General features: G+C 33.1%; 1 protein-coding gene and 1 long non-coding RNA gene across 2 annotated transcripts in view; one reads left to right on the forward strand and one right to left on the reverse strand.

Moving 5' to 3' along the window:
- The window catches only part of LOC145321570 (uncharacterized), a 44313-nt gene extending 38478 nt beyond the window's left edge, over positions 1–5835 (reverse strand). Inside the window, exons 1-2 of the mRNA XM_080163007.1 lie at positions 5566–5835; positions 1089–1211 (exon numbers count right to left, since the gene is read on the reverse strand). Coding sequence (XP_080019133.1) covers positions 1089–1211; positions 5566–5594 — 152 coding nt within the window. The 5' untranslated portion in view covers positions 5595–5835. The remainder of the gene's footprint in view (positions 1–1088; positions 1212–5565) is intronic.
- On the forward strand, positions 3004–3908 carry LOC145320988 (uncharacterized). The gene is made up of 4 exons (XR_013880250.1): positions 3004–3103; positions 3198–3358; positions 3510–3591; positions 3773–3908. It is a non-coding gene; the product is annotated as an uncharacterized LOC145320988 (long non-coding RNA).
- Positions 5836–20080: the final 14245 nt, after the last annotated feature.

Raw genomic sequence — 20080 nt, forward strand, 5'->3', positions numbered from 1 at the left:
AAAAGTTGGACCCCTTTTCGCACCTTAATCAGTCAGGGTGGTAGGTGTTGAACGAAGTCCCCCCCCCCCCTGACCGTTAAAGTTTAAACGTTTTGCAAATACGATTATTTAAGTAGGTTATTTCTAGATTGTAAAGTTGAGGGGAAAGGGTAAAATAACTGTATGACCCCGTGGATCCTGTGCCAACTTTCAGTTTGGTCTTTGAATATCAGCCAATAGCGTCAGAAATTTTAACATATCCAAGTAGCTACAAAAGAACAGAAAGCAATTTGCCAGCAAACGAAAAAGGTCCCCATTACAAGATGCAGGTATTTATCTGGATTATATATCTATACTTATACTTTCATTGTTCTCTACTTGCGGTGAAACTTGAACCTTAATCCTAGATGTCAACTTTACATTTGTTTAACAAACTTTGATGAATATATACATATATAACATACACAGGCGTGCATGTGCAAGAGTATGGGTGTGTGTACCTCCCCAGGCTTCTCCGTGGGGTGGAAGGGGGTTGGGGTGGGGTAAGAAGTATATACACATCCTAAATAGTTCCAAATGGAGAGAGGGTGTCAATGAACACCCAAGAATAAAGAATCCTAATTTTTTTTTTTTTTTTGGGTGGGGGTCGGGGATGGGTTTTGGATAGGAAATAATTTCCCTTCTAGAAATACGCCCTTTCCCCTTAACATAGTATATTTAAAGTGCATACTTAAACCTATGCGTTGCTACCTAAAATGTAGAACACAAACGGTTCAGTATTTAGAGAAATCTTTACGAACAACCGAACAAAACCTTACTAATTTACATAAGACTAGTGGCTACGCCCCTAGAGGCATCTAATGGCACTTGAGGAGGGGGGAGTTGAATTGGATAACAGAATTTTTATGTTAGATAGATTTAAAAAGAGAAAAAAATTGGAGGGAGGGGTGTGACTCCTCCTTTTTAAATTTTAAATTTAAAAAAAAATGGGGGGGGGGTTGGAGGGGGGCTATATCGGTTCAGCTGTTAGTGTGATCCTTAGGTACAAACAAACAGGCTTCCTGTCACTTTATTATATATAGAAGATATATAGATGGAACCATTAATACCTGTGAAAATATTCCGAATGAGCTGCCAGAACCACCCGATGGGCTGGGAAGGTGGATCCCTCCACGATGAGAGTAACATCAGTCAGGTCCCCGGACCTCTGCAGACAGTCAAAATTTCCATTCCTATACAATATTAACAACTTATTGACAATATTTAAAAAAATTATATAACGTCATTGTAGCAAAGCTTAAAAAAATAATGTATTGGAAATAAGTTCTTAAGTCTACTTTTATATTTCTTTATGATTTTTTGCATGACCATGATAGACCGACGGACAAAGTAAATTACATACTGGAAGCTTATTGGTATACGGAATCTTTATGAAAAATATTCAGCAGCCTATTTGGAATTGCTGCCAAGAAAATTACATATCCCCATAGCGTTATAAGCGTTAACAGACAAATAAGGCAAATCACATAGTAGCTTTGCTACGAGAAAGAAGCATAGCAGACACAGAACAATCTAGAGCCACAAAATTAAAGAGTTGGTATGACTTCAATAAAAGATAAACATTACCGTGAAACTATCAAAAATAGGAAGAAATTTAAGCTTCAAAATAAAAGTACAAATAACAATACAGGTTTAGGTATTATTAGTTATTCAGGAAAAATATTACGGACAGAAATACAGACCCACACATTATCATGTAGAGTAGCTTCGCAAGTAAAAAGACTGATAAATTGCGCAATGATGAGAATATATGTATGTAAGTATATAAAGTAATTGTAAACAAAGGTGACAAAAACCATAAGTAGCAGAGCACTGAATAATAAAAAAAAATAATAAAAACCAACCTTAAAAAAGTGTCTAAAAAGCAGTCAAGATTAAACTGAACGAGATTTCAAATAAGGTTTTTGAAAAACCATTCCCTTACAATTTAAACCGTCTTAACAATTTAAATCTTGGAGATGGACCTACTTATGTTCACGGTTTTTTTTATAGGGCATGTAAAGACCCTTCTATAGACACCTTATCCAGGTTTTTAACCAAGTCTTGCTAATTTGGCATAAAAAAACACAGCACAGACCCAACAAACATGAGACATGACGGCCCTGTCTATTATTAGTTCTTGATGTTTGATTGGTCTGGATAGGAAAGTAGACTCTCTGTTTAGTTTTTTGGCTGACCGACTTGGAAACGGGGGAATTGAAGATAAGCTTGGCTTCTAAAAAGTGTGAGAGCAGGGAGGGAGAGGACATTGGGAAATTTATTAAAAAGGTCCCCAAAGTTTTACAACAACGCTTTCTTATTCGTTGGCTTAGAAACTTTTGGGACTTTTATTAAAATTCGATTGGTTGGCTCATTAAGTTGATTGATCTACATTTGGGATGTACATAAATGTATCAGCCAATGTCTTGGTATGAGACAGACACAGGTGTTCTTTATGCAACAATAAATACAAAATTATTATTACAGGTTTTTTTTTACAACTTTTAGTTAACTTTTTGATATCCTGAATTTTAAATAAAAAGTAGGCAACTTTGTCACTAGCCTCAAGGGGATATGCTCCCAATTAATTAGTTTGTGGAATAAATCTTGAAAGGAGTATAAGTCACGCCATTTTCATATAAAACCAATTAATGTACAGAATGTACATCTAGAGCAGCAAAATGGAATTTCACCTTAATCTTCTGAATTTTCTAGATCATCATTGGCAGAAGAGTCCCCATTGTCAAGAGGATCCTCCAGATGATTATTTCCACCAAAGATCAAGAAGATTTAGTTATGAAATTATTATTTAAACTTGTTTAGCTTGAGTAAGGCTTTATGTAAATAGGATGCCAATCTTAATGATTCTATGTAACTGTAAATGTAAAAGTCTAAATGATTCTTTTCTTGATTTTGCTTTTGCTGCATTTAATTCCCTTAAATTAACTTAAATTAGCAGTCATAGGCAGGAAAGATAATCTATGAATAGACCTTATTAATTGTTAATTTTATTTCCAGATATCCTAAGTGTTTTATTTAAAATGAATGTATGAAACAATCTGAAAGAAACCAAAGATTTAAAAAGGTAGAATTTTGACTCTTTGTTACAATTTGCTCAGTAGCCAAGAGAGGTGGGGCTGAGGCATTGTTGATGTTGATCCTGATCTTGTCTTGTTAAGGACTGTTGCTGCTGATGGTGATGGTGACAGAGATGATCTGGTAGAGTTCAGAGAGGAGGATCAAGCAACACTAGAGTTGGTCAACTGTGGATAAATGTCTGGCACTCAAATCCCCAACACCCTACCAAACAAGGGTTGAGCTTGAGTTGGGAAGCTTGCAGGTGTGTAAAGTTTAATTTAATGCTATCTGATGTTTAAAGCAATCAAATTCATGCAAGCAAAGTTGATCTCCTTAAAATTGAATCTGGCACTGAATAGTTTAAATTGTCTGATGATTATGTATCCATTCAATCCTAATCTGATGATCTTTAGGAGTGGCTTGGAGTGGAGCCAGCCCAGTAGAGAGGGAACCCTGCAAGAAGTGGCCTACAAGCAAAACTGCCACTTGAAAAAGGTACATACATTTAAGAGTCAAATTTAAAGAGCCTTGAAACTAGCAATTTCATAAATATCAGCAATTGAGTCCTGTAAGTCATCTTTAATAGTGTTGAACAAAAGAATCTTAAGTCAAGTCTTTAAAATAACTGATGATTCATTATCATCATCTTCCAGCTCCTCAAGTATATCTTTTTTAGAGCTGCAGCTGCTGACAATCACAAGCTGACAAGGAGCACCAATTGACAAAGAAGTACTAGAGGATGAGATAAGAGTTGATTGCTGATGATCTGATCAAGATGATGATATAGTTGATGATGATACCAAAGATGATGATATAGTTGATGATGATACCAAAGATGATGATGAAAGTAATGATGAAGAAGCTATGAGTGATGAAGTTATTGATGTTGACAGCCAAGAAATGTTGAAGTAAAAGATGCTTGAGAAAGACTATGTAAGTTTAATTATTATTGTAAACCAATTTATTTTAATTTCTTTCTTCAATAATTCAAATTCAATCAATTTCTTTTACAAAAGCAGATAAAGTTTGACCTTCTGTCACTAAAAAATATTCAATTCAAAATCATTCCAAAAGTTTTATTTTTATCAATTTTAAACATTTTAAATTTTAAATCAAATGCATATATTTATTGTAAAGGATATCTGGATTAGTCTAATGGTCTATTCTTTTTAGGTTTACCGCACCTTTGATGTAAGAAACTATTGAACAAATTAAGAAACTGTGTGTAAATAAAGTTGAAATATTTGCAGAAGTCAACACAGAATGGCTAGAAACAAACTTTAAAATTCTACCTGTGGGCAGTCAAGCTGAAATACTATGCAGGTCAGAACAATTAATTAATTTAATTATATGAAATTTTTGATAAAAAAAGTAAAATTTAAAAGTCATTCCTATAGATGAAAGGATAGCTGAAAACCAGTTCTAATCCAGCGGATATTAAGCGGTTTAGAAGCTGTACTCGAAATTTTTTAATTGAAATAATCTTGTGTAGGTAGAAACTTTTAGTATAAGACAACCACAGCAAAAAAACTCTTCTAATAAAATGTTGTGGCTTTTAGATTTTTGTACAAAGTTTCAAATTAATCTGTTACAAAATAAACAATAAAAATGAACAAATACCAGTGAGGAAGAGGTAATCGGTCTGTTTATTACAGTCCCCAACGTTTTCTTATTCGTTAGCTTACAACGTTTGTAGACTTTTTAAAATTAAGTTGAGTGTCCAATCGTTTCAACTACAAGATGTAATATAATATAATTTTGTGTATCATCAGTGTGGATGTACATCAATTTATCGGCCAATGTCTTATCCCTTTATAACAATGACAAATACTGTCTACATATAAGAATGTAAAGATCAAGTCTCGTATACAAAGTATGGTAAAGCTTAGCAATTTTGAAATTGCCTTCTTGTCTTACAGCCGAAAGAGTACAAAGATGCGCAAGGGGCGCACGCTCAAAGAAAATGCGCGTAAAATCGGATTTGCAGCACACTTTCGTCTGCTGCACGCTCCCTGTGCATTATTTAATTTTAATCTTTTTTCCATATCATTACTAGGCTAATGTTCTAATGATGTGCCACTTAACAAGGATGACAACATTCATAAAAGCGAAGCTCTGTCAGAACTGAATAAGCAGAATACAAATTTATGAGTCTAAACATAATTTAAAGTATTTTTTTTGCAAAACTGCTTAAAAACAGGATATAATTTGAGGACACACTTACAGTTTAGAACATGATATAAAGATGCTTCGCTTATATCGGTACGTTACGGACGGAACATCCGGACCTTATAATAGAAAAACTTCGCTTTTGAAAGCACTAGAAAAGTGTAGAGTTTTTAGTTTAGTTTAAGATGAATCAGAAGCCTGAAAGAAAGATAATTTGTATGTTTAGTTTATCATAGAAACAAAAAAACATATAAATTCTGCCAAAAAATAAAGAAAAGGAATAATATTATTATTATTTACCTATTTTCTTGCCAAGTTCCGTATTCCATTGTTGGAAAAATTACACAAAATCACTTTATAAAAAAACTATAACTTTAACAAAAACAAAATATTTATATTTTCCTTATAACATTTAGTATTACATTTTTCATGTACTTTGTTTATTTTAAGGTTTAGTTTATTGCAAAAACGTTAGCTATGCAGTTTTTATTTTTGCAAAGTAGTTGTAATGATATTGTATAATTCAGTTGTAGACTAGTGTGCTTTCTGCTTTCTAGCAGGCGAAAAACTAAATCAGATTGCTTTCTTTCTTCCGTATACACACTAATACATTCTCTCAATCTCTGACACACACACATACACACACACACACGTACAAACACACACACACACACACACACGTACAAACAAACACACACACATACACAAAATATATCTCGATTACATGGCTAGTTGACGGAGAGAATAGAAGAGTAATGTAGAAAAGAATAATGTACTAATACAAAGTAGAATGATGTTTGTCCGTCTGTCTGTCTGAAGCTTAGGATTTCAGTAACCGCTGAACCTATTGGGAGAGGAATTAAGTGGTCCTGTGGTGGTTTTAAGCTATTGTGTTGGGGGTGTTCTAACAATCTGTACTTTTTATTAGCAAAACTACTCTATATTTTTAATTTATATATTTTCGCCTGTCTGTCTACCAGTATACAAGCAATGTTCACGCTTAAATGATCGCATTTCTTATAAGTCTGTATTTTTAGTAGCGAAGCTACTCTATAATTCACTTTGTCCGTCCGTCAGTCAGTCCGTCAGTCCGTAACGCTATGGGGGAAATGGGATTTACTCAGCTCCTATAAAAGATAGAATTCTGAAATTTTTTGACAACATTCCCATCATTAAGGAACACAATTTACTATACAACATCAATGGCGGTCGGACGGCTTTTTAGCAGGTTTTAGGCTATTTTTATATTTTTCACATTTTTCTCCATATCTTCAGTGTTTATGGTCCGATTTTCAAAATTTTTTCAGTTACAGACATCAAAATTAAATTTCCCGTCGTTTAAAGAAACAACCATGAAGGCCAGACTGCCATTTTAGCAGGTTTTAGGCTATTTTTATATTTTCACATTTTCCTCCATATCTTCAGTGTTTATGGTCCGATTTTCAAAATTTTTTCAGTTATAGATATCAAAATTTAATTCCCGTCTTTTAAAGAAAACAACCATGACGCCCAGACTGCCTTTTAGCAGGTTTTAGGCTGTTTTTTTTTATATTCTTAACATTTTTCTCCATATCTTCAGTGTTTATAGTCCGATTTTCAAATTTTTTTCAGTTATAGATATCAAAATTAAATTTCCCGTCTTTTTAAAAAAAATAACCATGATGGCCAGACTGCCTTTTTGGCAGGTTTTAGGCTATTTTTATATATTAAACACTTTTTTCCATATCTTCAGTGTATATGGTCTGATTTTCTAAATTTTTTAAGTTAAGGATTTAAACATTAATTTTTTTGTCGTTTTAAGAAACAACCATGGCGGCCAGACTGCCTTTTATCAGGTTTTTGGCTATTTTATATGTTTTACATATTTCCCCATATCTTTGTTTATTTGATCCAATTTTCAAACTTTTTTGGGATATCAGTATCAAAATGATTTTTCTCATTGTTATGAACATCTTTAACATAATTTACTTTGACCATCGTCATCATACAAAATAAAACAAGGTTTCATGTTTATTTTATCCAATAAATCTATTTTTGATTTTAGTAAAAACCTTTTAAATCTACTTGTACGTATTCCTATCTACGATTTTTTGTGCTTCGCTACTTATGGATGTTGTCATCCTTGTTACTCTATAACTCTTTTTGTCCGACCTTTTCACTATAGCGAAAAGGGGATGTAATAAGCGGGATAAATATTTTTAGTAGCGAAGCTACTCTATAATTCACTTTTTAGTAGCGAAGCTACTCTATAATTCACTTTGTCCGTCCGTCCGTCAGTCCGTCAGTCAGTCCGTCAGTCAGTCCGTCAGTCCGTCAGTCCGTAACGCTATGGGGGAAATGGGATTTACTCAGCTCCTATAAAAGATAGAATGCTGAAATTTTTTGACAACATTCCCATCATAAAGGAGCACAATTGACAATAAAACATCATTGGCGTTCGGACCAATTTTTAGCAGGTTTTAGGCTATTTTTATATTTTTCACATTTTTCTCCATATCTTCAGTGTTTATGGTCCGATTTTCAAAATTTTTTCAGTTACAGATATCAAAATTAAATTTCCCGTCGTTTAAAGGAACAACCATGAAGGCCAGACAGCCTTTTCAGCAGGTTTTAGGCTATTTTTATATTTTTCACATTTTTCTCCATATCTTCAGTGTTTATGGTCCGATTTTCAAAATTTTTTCAGTTATAAATATCAAAATTTAATTTTCCGTCTTTTAAAGAAAACAACCATGATGACCAGACTGCCTTTTAGCAGGTTTTAGGCTGTTTTTTTTTTATATATTTAACATTTTTCTCCATATCTTCAGTGTTTATAGTCCGATTTTCAAAATTTTTCAGTTATATATATCACAATTAAATTTCCCGTCTTTTAAACAAAATAACCATGACGGCCAGACTGCCTTTTTAGCAGGTTTTAGGCTATTTTTATATATTTAACACTTTTTTCCATATCTTCAGTGTATATGGTCCGATTTTCCAAATTTAAATTTATTTTATTTATTTTTTATTTCTATGTTAAAGAAACTGTGGTGGGCGGCATACGGACAAGCCTTTCGTAGAGTATGCTACGCTTCGGCTTATCAAATCACAACCCAGCGCTAATCCTAGTTTATCACCATTTCACCCGGCCCCCTTCTGGGCCTTGCCTACACCTCAAAAGCAGCGGTCAAATTGGACACCCCTGATAGTGAGAGGGGCGCGGCCCCTCTCAACCCCAAGCCCCCAGTCACCTACCTTTGCCGGGAGATGTCTACCTTCCCCCTTGATGAAGCCTACCCCTCTACTGTTCACCAGAATGGGGCTCCGCCCCCATCTCCCCGCACCCCTTTCTACCTAACCTATTTATCATCTATTTGTGTATATAAAGTAGTAATCCTATTGTAAATGTATTCAGTTTAAAATATATCTCTTTAGCAGTAACTACTGTTAGTTATTCATTGATAGAATCTTTAAGGCTAGAAGCTCGTTTGAATCGAACTCGCGATTGTAGGGTTGAAACGCTTCACCCTACCACAAAACCCTACAATTTATAATAAATTGTCCAAATAATCACGAAACCTTGTTTAATGTATTATACAAATTTAGTTTATAATCTTTTTCCAGTATGGCTTCGAAACCTATAAATATTCTCTGTATTAGAACCAGTTCCGAGCAATAATGAAAAATCATGTATAGTATCGCATTATAGACAATTTTCTACAAATAATACAATCAAAATCTTCTTCTGATTCTTCATCTGATTATCAACGGAAAACTGTCTATAAGAAGATGCGATAAATAACTATTAATACCTTTTATCTAAAGGGACAAGACAATAGCCGATAAATTGATGTTCATCTCTAATGATGAAATACAAAATTATACCTTCTGTAGATTAAAATTAGTTGTTGAAACGTTTGAAAACTCAACTTAATTAACCAGCCAAAATTACTAAAGTCCCCAAAGTTGTTAAGCCAACGAATAACAAAACGTTATTATAAAACTTTGGAGACTAGTGTATTTAACAGCCCTTTGTCTCCTCTTTCTCTATGATGATTACCCACCACTCAGCTTCTTAACTTAGGCTATGTCCGCCCATCTGTGCTGCAACGGTTCGTTTTAATAACGACAATTGATCTTCCCCAAAATATTATTTAGATTTATTTCGCTTGTTGGCTATACCTTATTCCTGCTCGTTATCTGCTCTGCTGTTATATTTTGTTTTTTATCCTAATTATGGAAAGTTTTGCTCTTGTTTTTATAAAAGCTAAAATTTTGGAAAACCATGTAAATTAAAAATGGTTCAGAGGATAAAATGGATATTATTACCTGTCCAAAGAGGAGTAATACATATATACAAGATTTGCAAAATTACACAGGGTGATTCAGAATAAACTGAGTTTTCCGATTTTCTGATACAATCAATAGGAATATGGAAAAAACAATCATAGGTTCTTGTTCTCTGAGATGAGAGGAGAAGTGGGAAAGGCCACCCTTAAAAAGAGATGGATAATCTCTTAATTTTTATGACGTCACATGGCTGTTTTTTGAGTTTATTTGTCCCACTACAAATCTGTCTTTAAACCGATTGAGTTCTCCATTTCATGAAAACTTTATATAGGGGTTGGCTTGATTTAAGCTCTTTTTCTCCCCTCTGCTTCTTCATTCCTATACAGAGCCCCTTGATGGTAAATCGCAGATACTAGTAAACAAAAAAAGATACAAAAACTGGAAAATATGATATTTACTAGAGTTGGGCTTGATATAATTATCTCGCTATTGGCTAGGTTTATTCAATGTTTTATTTACTTTCTTTTAAACTATTTTAGGATCTTAATATTTTTTATTTCAAATCATCGTCCTGAAAGGGTTAAAATGTTCAGTTTTCTGTTAAATTTTAGTTCAATTTCTGACCACATTACGCACGTATCGCTAGTATAAAACTATTTTAAAACTAAGTTTTCTTTTATTTACTATATTATTAATTAAAATTTTCTGTTTTATGGATAGAAATTTAATACCTCAATATATTTCAAATAGCAACATGAAATAAAAAGATATTTATTCTTCATAAAGTAAAATAATGGGTCGTATCGTTCTGGTCAATGAGAGTTTATTACGGATTATTGGAGTACTATGAGTTTTAAACAATTATTGCTTTTAAAACTTGAGCTCATATATAGACATTTATTTCCTATATAGATCTGTCATGGATCTTGATGCATTAAAGCAGGCTGTTTTGTAAATGTTAAAAATTGGAAGATTTCATTAAACAAAAGTTACCGCAAATATAAGTATTAAATAAGATACATGTTTATTTTTTAACCCTTACAGATCGGGGGGGGGGGGGGGCTCCAAGAGCCCCCCCCCTCTAGTTTTTTCAATCTCATTTTTTTTGTAGGTAAGATGGAGTGCTGTGACTTCATGACTTTTTAAGTTTAGTAATTATATGTCGGCAAGAGTTGATTTTATTAGGATATCTGGTCTGTGTCGGTCGTGGTGTCCGGTCAAAGTCGGTTGGGTAGCACCAAAATTAGAAAAAAATTCTAAAAAAATCTTAATTTCTACATTATGACTTTTGTGTATAAGGAGAAACCTAAATTTTTTTTGGTGAATAGTTAGATATCAATGACCTTCTGAGAAAAAATGTGTTATGACCGTTTGACCGCTCCCTGACCGACTTTATGACCGATTTTTGTCCGGCTTTTACTACAGACATATATCATGAATATCGTGGCTTCTATTACAGCTAGAGTCCTATAAATTTTTTTGGTAAATCCTTGAGCAACGTCAAACAGATAAAAATATTAATCGGCGCCGCCAACCGCCGTTTTACGGCCGTAACCGCCGAAAATGGCGGTTTCCGTTATTTGCCGTTTTTTGGCGATGATCAGAAAAAGTATTTTTTTTGTTATGAAAAATAAAAGTTCGTCCTAAAATTTGGTCATTCTAGCTGCAAAATTGGCCGCTCTACAGCTGTTTTAAAATTTAGCGGCTGGCCGCTAAAAAGCGGCTAAGGAGCGGCCTGGCTGCTATGACTAGAAAAAGTAATTTTCTCTAAAAATACACATGAACCACCAGAAAAAAATTTTTACGTCTTTATCTGTAACAGGAGCCGAGATAGAGGGGGGGGGGCTCTTGGAGCCCCCCCCCCCCCCCGATCTATTAAGGTGGGAATTGGGGCCCGAGCTGTAAGGGTTAAAGATGTTTAGTGCTATTTCAGCATTGTGAAATCTTGATTGTTGGATTGAAAAGATCCCATAATTATTAAAAGCGAAGATTTTCTACAATTTGGTTTAGTCTCTTTTCGTTTATTTGAACACTTTAGAATTGTCCTATCAATTTCAAACCTTGCATTGTGATTGGGTACCATTTAGTAAGCGTATCAAGCGTGTCCTTGAACAGTATCCTGTATTTAAGCAGTTTTACAAAAAAAATACTTACAATTTTGTTTAGGCTCGTACAGTTATATTCTGCTTTTCAGTTCTGGCACTCTACAAATGTTAATGTTCGTTTGTCCTACTGCTTCAGGGCTTCGCTTTTATGGATATTGTCATCCGTGTTTTTCAATATTTCAGGCAATCTATAATACAAAGTAGAACGATGTCTGTCTGTTTGTTTGTCTGTCTTTTTGTCTGTCTGTTTGTCTGTCTGTTTGTTTGTCTATTTGTCTGTCTGTTTGCCTGTCTGTTTGACTGTCTGTTTGTCTTTCTGATTGTGGGACACCCCTAACCCCCCAAAAAATTTAAAATCCCCCCCCAAAAAATTTTTTTTATTTTAATTTTCTTTAAAATCTAAAACACGAAAAATTAGTTTTATAAAACCTCTTGGGGCAAAGCCTCTAAAGGCTAGGGGCGAAGTTCTATGTTATAAAGTAGTAAGGTGTATCTAGGGCCATATCAGTGTGTATATTATGGTTTTATATAATATTCGACCTCGGATACAAAAATTATAAATTATAGAATTTATTCCCAATAGAAAGGAATGCTTCTGAGATTATCCCCCAAAGATTAGTCCCCAAAGATTTAACAACCTTGAGGACTTTTATTGAATTTTGATTGGTTGGTTCAATAAGTTGGGTGTCCAAACATTTCAACCACTAATTGTATTCTACAGAAGGATAATTTTGTGTAACATTTTTAGGGATATACAGGAATTTATCGGCGATTGTCTTTTCCCTTTAGATCCTTTAAATCATTTAAAAAATAAATTTATCAGAAAAATCACGGAACCTTTAGTATTTTTCATAAAAGCTATTCAATGAAAAATTCTTTTCAAAACAGTTACGCCTTTATCAAACATTTTCAATTAACTAACAAAATCCTTTTGAATATAAATAATTCAATTATGATTCGTGTATATCCTTAATGATTTAGTCAATTGATTCCTTAAATACAAATTTTAAAAAATAACCTATGATATTTCAAAATGCCTAACATCACAAAAAAAATCAATAAGCCTAACCAAGATAACTTTATTGTTTTCTCTTTAAAATTCATAAAGTAAAAATCTTTACGTTGAAAGACAAAAAAGATATAAAAATGTTATTATTTTCTATAAATTGAACAAAGAATAATAATAAAGGTATGCATAGTAAAATAATTAATATGATTAATGCCCTTATAGCGTTCATGCTTCTCTGACTCAAATAAAAATAGATCTCGAGAATAAATTAGCAGGGCTCGGCAGGCGCGCATCAGCCGCCTGTAAGCTCGTAGGGAAATCAACCTTTTACAATTTTAAAAATCAACTTGACATTAATATGACATTTATATAACATCAAAATGGGTTTAAATTTGAGGCTCTGTCGCAGTTGCCGAGCCCTGAAAATTAGTCGTTTTAATATTGTAAAAAATGAGATTTTTTTGGTTTAGCTATAATGTTTTAGATTATACCAATGATTAAAAGTTTGATTTAAGAAACTTTACAAAGCGTCTCAAAAAATCAGCCATGTGAAAAATGAGGGATTATTCACTTCTCCTCTCACCCTTATTTTTATGATGTCACATGGCTGATTTTTTGAGAAACTTTGTAATCTTCGACATTTAATAGTTATTTCTCACATCGTATTATAAACAGCTTTCCGAGGATATAGAATGTACAATTATAAGATTAAAACCAGTTTTTTTAGCCCCGAGGTGCCTAGCACCTCGGGGCTAAAAAAACTGGTTTTAATCTTATGATTGTACATTTTTATATTCGTGGAAAGCCGGATATAATACGATGCTAGACATAGTTTTTTCGTATGGATGAGAACCGGTTCCTATCCACCGGATTCGAATGAATACGAGAAAATAAATTACTTCGATTCGAACGGATTGTTAAATTTAGTTCTTGAATATCTGTGATGCTAAAATTACAGGAAATACAGAAAAAGAAGGATGACAACTTCTTTGAAAGCGATGCACTTAAACGGTAGGACAAACGAACATAAACATTAACTTTTAAAGTGTACGAACTGAAAAAAAAACACGAAATTGTAAGTGAATTTGTTGCAAACTACGTAAATACAGGATACAATTGTATATAATATTTTCCTTGTTGTCCTAGGAATCAGTGTTGAAAAATCAGATGAGGGGATAATCGTATCACATAAAAATTGTTGTCATAAAAGTTAGAAATAAACATGTTTTAAATGAACTTACGGACCTTCTGGTAACGATAATAGAGTTGCTACAGTTTCTAAATCGTACCTAACTACTACAGTAATCAAAATGCAAAGTTTGAACTCGAAAGGTCAATTCTAACATGCCTAAATTATCGATAATAGCTATCCGTTTACGACGGAAGGACTCTAATTACAGAAAAGCTTTGCTTTTAAAAATGAACACAAAAAATACTTGTATTACCGTAAACTAACTATCTAATCAATTCAATTTATTCATTTAGACTCAATTCAATAATATTCAATATACAAAAATGCATTTATTGTGTAAGGGTTCAAAATGATCCCATGGTAGCTGTCTATAGTGCCCTTGCAAAATGGGGTTAGATGTCACCATGTTTGGCTTACATGTTCTATTGATGTCACTGTAGAGAGAAAGATAAAGGGAAGGATAAAAGAAACCCCCTAGAAAAGAGATGGGGTATAGAGTATTTTATGACGCCAATAGAATAGGCACGTCAAAAGTGGTGACATCTGTCCCTATTTTGCTAGGGCACTATCTGGCTATAATGGTTATGACAGTTACGGCTGCAGTCGCGGTTCCCTTCACGTTTACCTAAAAATTTATGTTTGATTTTGCAAATTTCATTGCACCCTTTTTAGCCAAATTAAATCTAAACCCTGAACCAATATTGATGGCCCATTTGCTCCCAATCATCTACAAAATGTAGAAATTTATGTTCCAAACTTTTTATGATAAAACAGAATGATATAAATTAGTTAGGTTTATCATTAAGTGTACTTCTCTCCTCAACAAGAATACCTAATGGGTATACCTATTTTTTGTAATTTGGTACACCTTATTCTTATCTTGAATATAAGTCGTTACTATAGTTAAAAACAAGGAAGACAACATCCATACAAGCTAGAAACAAAAGGAAGGAGAAACTAACATTAACTCTTGTCGCGTCAGAACCTGATAAGCAGAACATTAATTTGTAAGTCTAAATGAAATTGTACATATTTCTTGCAAATTGCTTGAATACATGATACAGTAATAGGACGTACTTTCTTCTATAGGATTAATTATAGAAATGCCTCGCGTATAATACATTACTTTGTTGTCCTAGAAATCATTATTCAGAAATCCGATGAATAGGATAATTATATCATTCAAAAAGTTGTTGTAGTTGATGTGAAAAAAATTGAATGTTTTAAATTGACTTACGACCTTTATTGAATAGAGTTGCTAGCTTCCTATATCATACCTAACTGTTATTGGAATCATCATTCAAAGTTTGCAAACGATAGGAAAATTCTAACCTGTTTAAATCAACAAAAGGAACTAACTGTTACGGACGATCGGACGGACGTACGGAACGACCCAAATTAAACGTAGAAAAGCTTCGCTTTTAAAAAGATAATTTAAAAACGGAATTAAAAAAATATTGAACTATTAAATACAAAAATAAAATAAGAATAAATGTTTAACAAAAAAGCTGAAAGATTTTTTCACAGATCATCGCGGATTTTTTTTTTGCATTTCTAATTAATAATATTTGATCTATTACTATGTTTTTGGTTGTTGAAACTAGTTGTTACAGGCAATCTATATTTTTATGATTGATAATAAAATACAAATTTCTAAAAGTTGATATGTTTTGTTGCATGTTTTAGTAGCGAATCTACTTTGTAACTTACGCTGTGCTTCATTCTGGATGAACATTAGTTATTATTAACTGGCAGGTCTTGGCAGCCGCAGACACAGCTTCATTCAGCAGTCTCACCGTCAGAAGCACAGCTTTGTAATATTTAGGTTGACTATTTGTCGTGCAGCTTACTAAATGAACCAGTAAGCCGACCCCCAATACTTTGGTTTAATGTTATTAATTAATGAACTTTTCTTCTTTTTCGTCCTTGTTCATTTTCAATAATTTTTACAATTGACAAAGTTGTCTTATTTATATATTAATTTGGAGCATTCTAAACATTATAGATAGAATCAACAATCAAGAATTGTGTTTGACTAACACAATTCTTGCTTTAATTGGCATTTCCAGTTGACCACAAAATTACCCACCCCTGTTTTATAATTTTATTTTCAAAAACTAACCCCTATATCTATTGGGGTTGTTTTATAATGAATTTAATTTTGATTTAAAAAAATATTAACTGATACAGTTTAGACATTATTTAAAATCTTATCGGCAACTTATCGAATTATGACTTCATTATAATCATTGAAGATAATAATTATATTATTACTGGGATCTTACATCAGATTATCGTGAAACACGCAGCTGGCTGAAATAATGATTTCTCCCTTCAACTTCCTTTAACCCATCCCCTCCCCTACTACTGAATGAACGAACTGGTTACAGACCAATAAATAACGGGAAAAATAGCTATTTTCCCCTGTCATAATATCCAAGTATAGTCTACATCCAATGTTAAGATTAATCTAGATTGGACGATTACGTCCAATATTAGCGTTTCAAAGCGGCTATAAAAAGCAGTTTGATCTGAAAGCCAAAGTCATTTTGTGGTTAAACATGCCGTTAATGAGGAGAATTTTACCTAAAAAAACAAGCCAAGAACTGGCAAATACTTAAAAATTAAAAGCCAACTTTACAAAGTACTAAAACATGAATGAAAAATAAGATCATTGTTAAAACAACTTAGAATATCACATTTTTCTTGATTATGTCCCTATTTGTGGAGTATCTGGCCCACAAAAGTGCATGAAAAAAAAGTCTCTTTTGCTGCAAGATTTGTTCTTTATTATTCTTTTAAAATAACAGATATAGACAAAAGGGCCTTTTTAAAGATATGATTTTTATCAATAATACAAATAAAAAGCTGTTTAATTTTTTGTATTATTTTTCTTTTTGAGCAAAACCCTCCCTACCAATTTAAAACAATTGTCTACTTCCATAATTTTCTTAGAGAGGGATACAAAATTAACAAAAAAAAAGAAAAAAAACTTTTTTTGGTTCTTGTTTTTCTCATTTCAAGAACAACTATTTTGTGCATCAAAGGGGAGTTGGTTTGCCAATCTAGACGAGTAAAATAGCACTAATTATAAACTTAGACTCTCCCCACAGAATGCCTTGTTAGGCACAGAACAACCAGACCCCCCCTTCTTATTTTTGAAATAATTTGAAAATTAAAGGGGGGGGGGGGCTGGAGACTGAGTAGTTTTTTCAGTTTTTGTTTGTTTGTACCAGGTAACCTCATAGGGGTAGGGCTCAAAGGCTCTGAATGTTTGTGCACCCCCCCCCCCTTCCGTAGGGGTTAAGCAGAGATAAAAACCTACCCACTCCTAACCTCTCATTTCAATTTATTTAAAGATAAGTGCCTAAAAGGCACATTAAGGGAAAGCACCCATTGATTCCATTCTAAACAAACCATACAAGAAGATTTCTTTAAAAATGAGCTATAATCTAAAAATTATGCAACTGTGTAAAAATTTTGCTGTATTTTGCGTTATAATTGACGTCAAAGGTCAGCTATTTTAAAAACAAATTTTTTAAATTTCTTATTTAAAAACCTTAAAAATATTGTTAATGATTTTGAATTTGTAAAATTGTAGCACCTTAAATTTTCATTGTGTTTTTATTTCCTCCCACTTCCCTTCCCTTACCTCACCCTTGGTTTTGTCTCGCGCGCCGTATTTATATTTTTGTATTGGACTTTTAGATATTAGGTTTCCATATTTCCACGGATTTTTCATATACAGAGGTGAATTCTTAAAAAAATTCTTATCCCCTCTAAATTTTTAGTTTGCCTCACTGATTTTAGTGAGGCAAAATTTTTTGAAGAATTCACCTCTGATCTATATATAGTATAGATGTATATACAGATAAATATCTCCCCCCCTTTTCCAATGGCCTTTTTCGTACTCAGGGAAATTGTTTTCTGCTACTTGGCTGTGTTAAAACTCCCGACACTATTGGTTGATTTTCAAAGACCCAATTATAGACAGCACATTATTTAATTATTATTTAAATTTCGCAAATTTATAATCATCATTATTTTTTACAATCAATAGACAAAATAGTGGGGTGCACAGGTTTTTGTATGGGGTTTATTTCTTAGGGGGTGAAAATAGGGGCGAGTAAGTTTAAGGGGGGGTTTGACACTCCATTACACCCTGATTTTTATTTTTAAAAAATATTTATGGGTTGATGATAGACTAAAATATCATATGCAGCCGTGGATAGACATCCACCTCCCATTGTCCACTCCCCCTCACTTCCTAAGCACGGAACATCTCCGTTACAGTTGAATCTGCTTTCTGAGGGGGGGGGGGCTGTACATCACTGTCTGCAGGCATGAAAAGGGGAAATTTAATAGTAGGAATGGAAGGGGGAAGGGGTGCAATATCGATAATGAAAGAGACTGGTGTTTTTTTAATCTAACTAATTAATAAAAAGAGCACCTCCTTGGTACCTTTAATTCAATTTTGTATATTTCAAAATTGGCTATTTATTGAATACATCCCCTCCACCCACACATATTAAACTGTAGCTTCTTGCACTACTTTCAATTACAAATAATATTACAAATTTTTAATCATGAAAAATATCAATGTTGTGATTTTTTACGCTAAACCAAAAAAATCGCTATAATGTATGAATACTGTTGAAAGAGACTCCGTCGTAATGAAGAGAGACATCGCAACGTTGTTGTTAGTTCTCCCGAAGTTGGAGCCAAGCAACAACTTCCATACGCTGCAAGCGTGACGCACACTTTAAAATTTTGCGCTTTCTTATTTTAATTAACAAGAAATTCATGACCAAGAAATCCCCAAAAGTATATTACTCATCGCTTTTTTCATATCTTTTTGATGATCAATTTAAAGTCCTTTGTAAAATTATACAATAATATGAACTTTTAGTGAAAATAACTATTTATAATAAGAAATAATTTTAATGGTGATTTTTAAAACAATTTAGTGAACAAGAATTTCGTAAGTTAAGAAAGTAATGTTATTTAGTATACTTATATGACTTAGTTGGAATTATATATATAGAAATTTGTAGGACAAACGTCGTAGTGGACACTTAACCCAACCCAACCTATTTTAAACCATCCTATAGGTTTTTTAAATGGCTAACCCCTGTGTGGGGCTCTTTTGTATATCATATTTATCTTAACCTAACCTAAACTGGATAGAAATACCTAATTAACTTAATATTTTAGATATTCCTGCGTTTGTTTTAAAACACTAGGTTTGACTATCTTACTAATAGTTGTATATCCTAATATATAAAGCAGTAAGCGTTTTTTTGTCTGTCCCGAAGGATTTCGCTAACCGCTTAACCGATATTGTTCTCCTTTACAACGAAGCTTCTTATAGGTCCTGGGAAGGTTTAAAACTATTTTTGGGAAGGGTGTCTTCACCCCCTCCCCGCCCCCCAACCCAAAAGAAAAATATTTTATTTTACTCTTTTAAAACCTAAAATTTCAAAGAGCTGCTAGTCTATAATACAAAGTAGAATGATGTCTGTCCGTCTGTCCGTCCGTCGGTCCGTCCGTCTGTCTGAAGCTTAAGATCTCGGTAACCAATGAACCGATCGGATTCTACTCTTCAGGGTATATACCTATTGGTCCTGTGGTGGTTTTAAGCTATTTTCTCGGGGGGTGGGACACCCCCAACCCCCCATAAAACAAAAAAATCCTTCCCTCCATTTTTTTTTTTTTTTTTTAGAAGAATTCTTTTGTAGAAGATTTCTTTTGTAGAAAATTTCTTTTGTAGAAGATTTCTTTAGTTCTTCTTATTTTTTTTTTTTGAATTTTTGTTGTTGTCATCTCTTGGGGCAAAGCCCCTAGAGGCTAGGGGCGAAGCCGCTAGTAAATACATATAATAGTATTGATGCTCAATTATATTATAATAGTAAAAAGATTTACCTAACTTTTCTTTTGATATATAAGATGTAATATTGATCTATTTGATAATAATAATAACAACAATGTTGAACCACTTTACCATGGTTGACTTCATACAGTGAATGATTAAATTATTGTAGCATATAATGGTATAATAGTCCCTTGTTCTATATTATAGTACACCAACTACTTTGTCAAAATTAACCACTGGTCATTTCAAGTCATCTTCAGCCTTTCCCAATTTCAAATATAAACAAGGATGTCAACATTCATAAGTAGTAAAGCACATTTATACTAAAAATACCAACACTGACGGACAAAACAATGTATAGACTG

Source organism: Acartia tonsa, chromosome 1 (assembly GCF_053477335.1).
Source record: "Acartia tonsa isolate MP-2025a chromosome 1, ASM5347733v1, whole genome shotgun sequence".
NCBI classification, from domain to species: Eukaryota; Metazoa; Arthropoda; class Copepoda; order Calanoida; family Acartiidae; genus Acartia; species Acartia tonsa.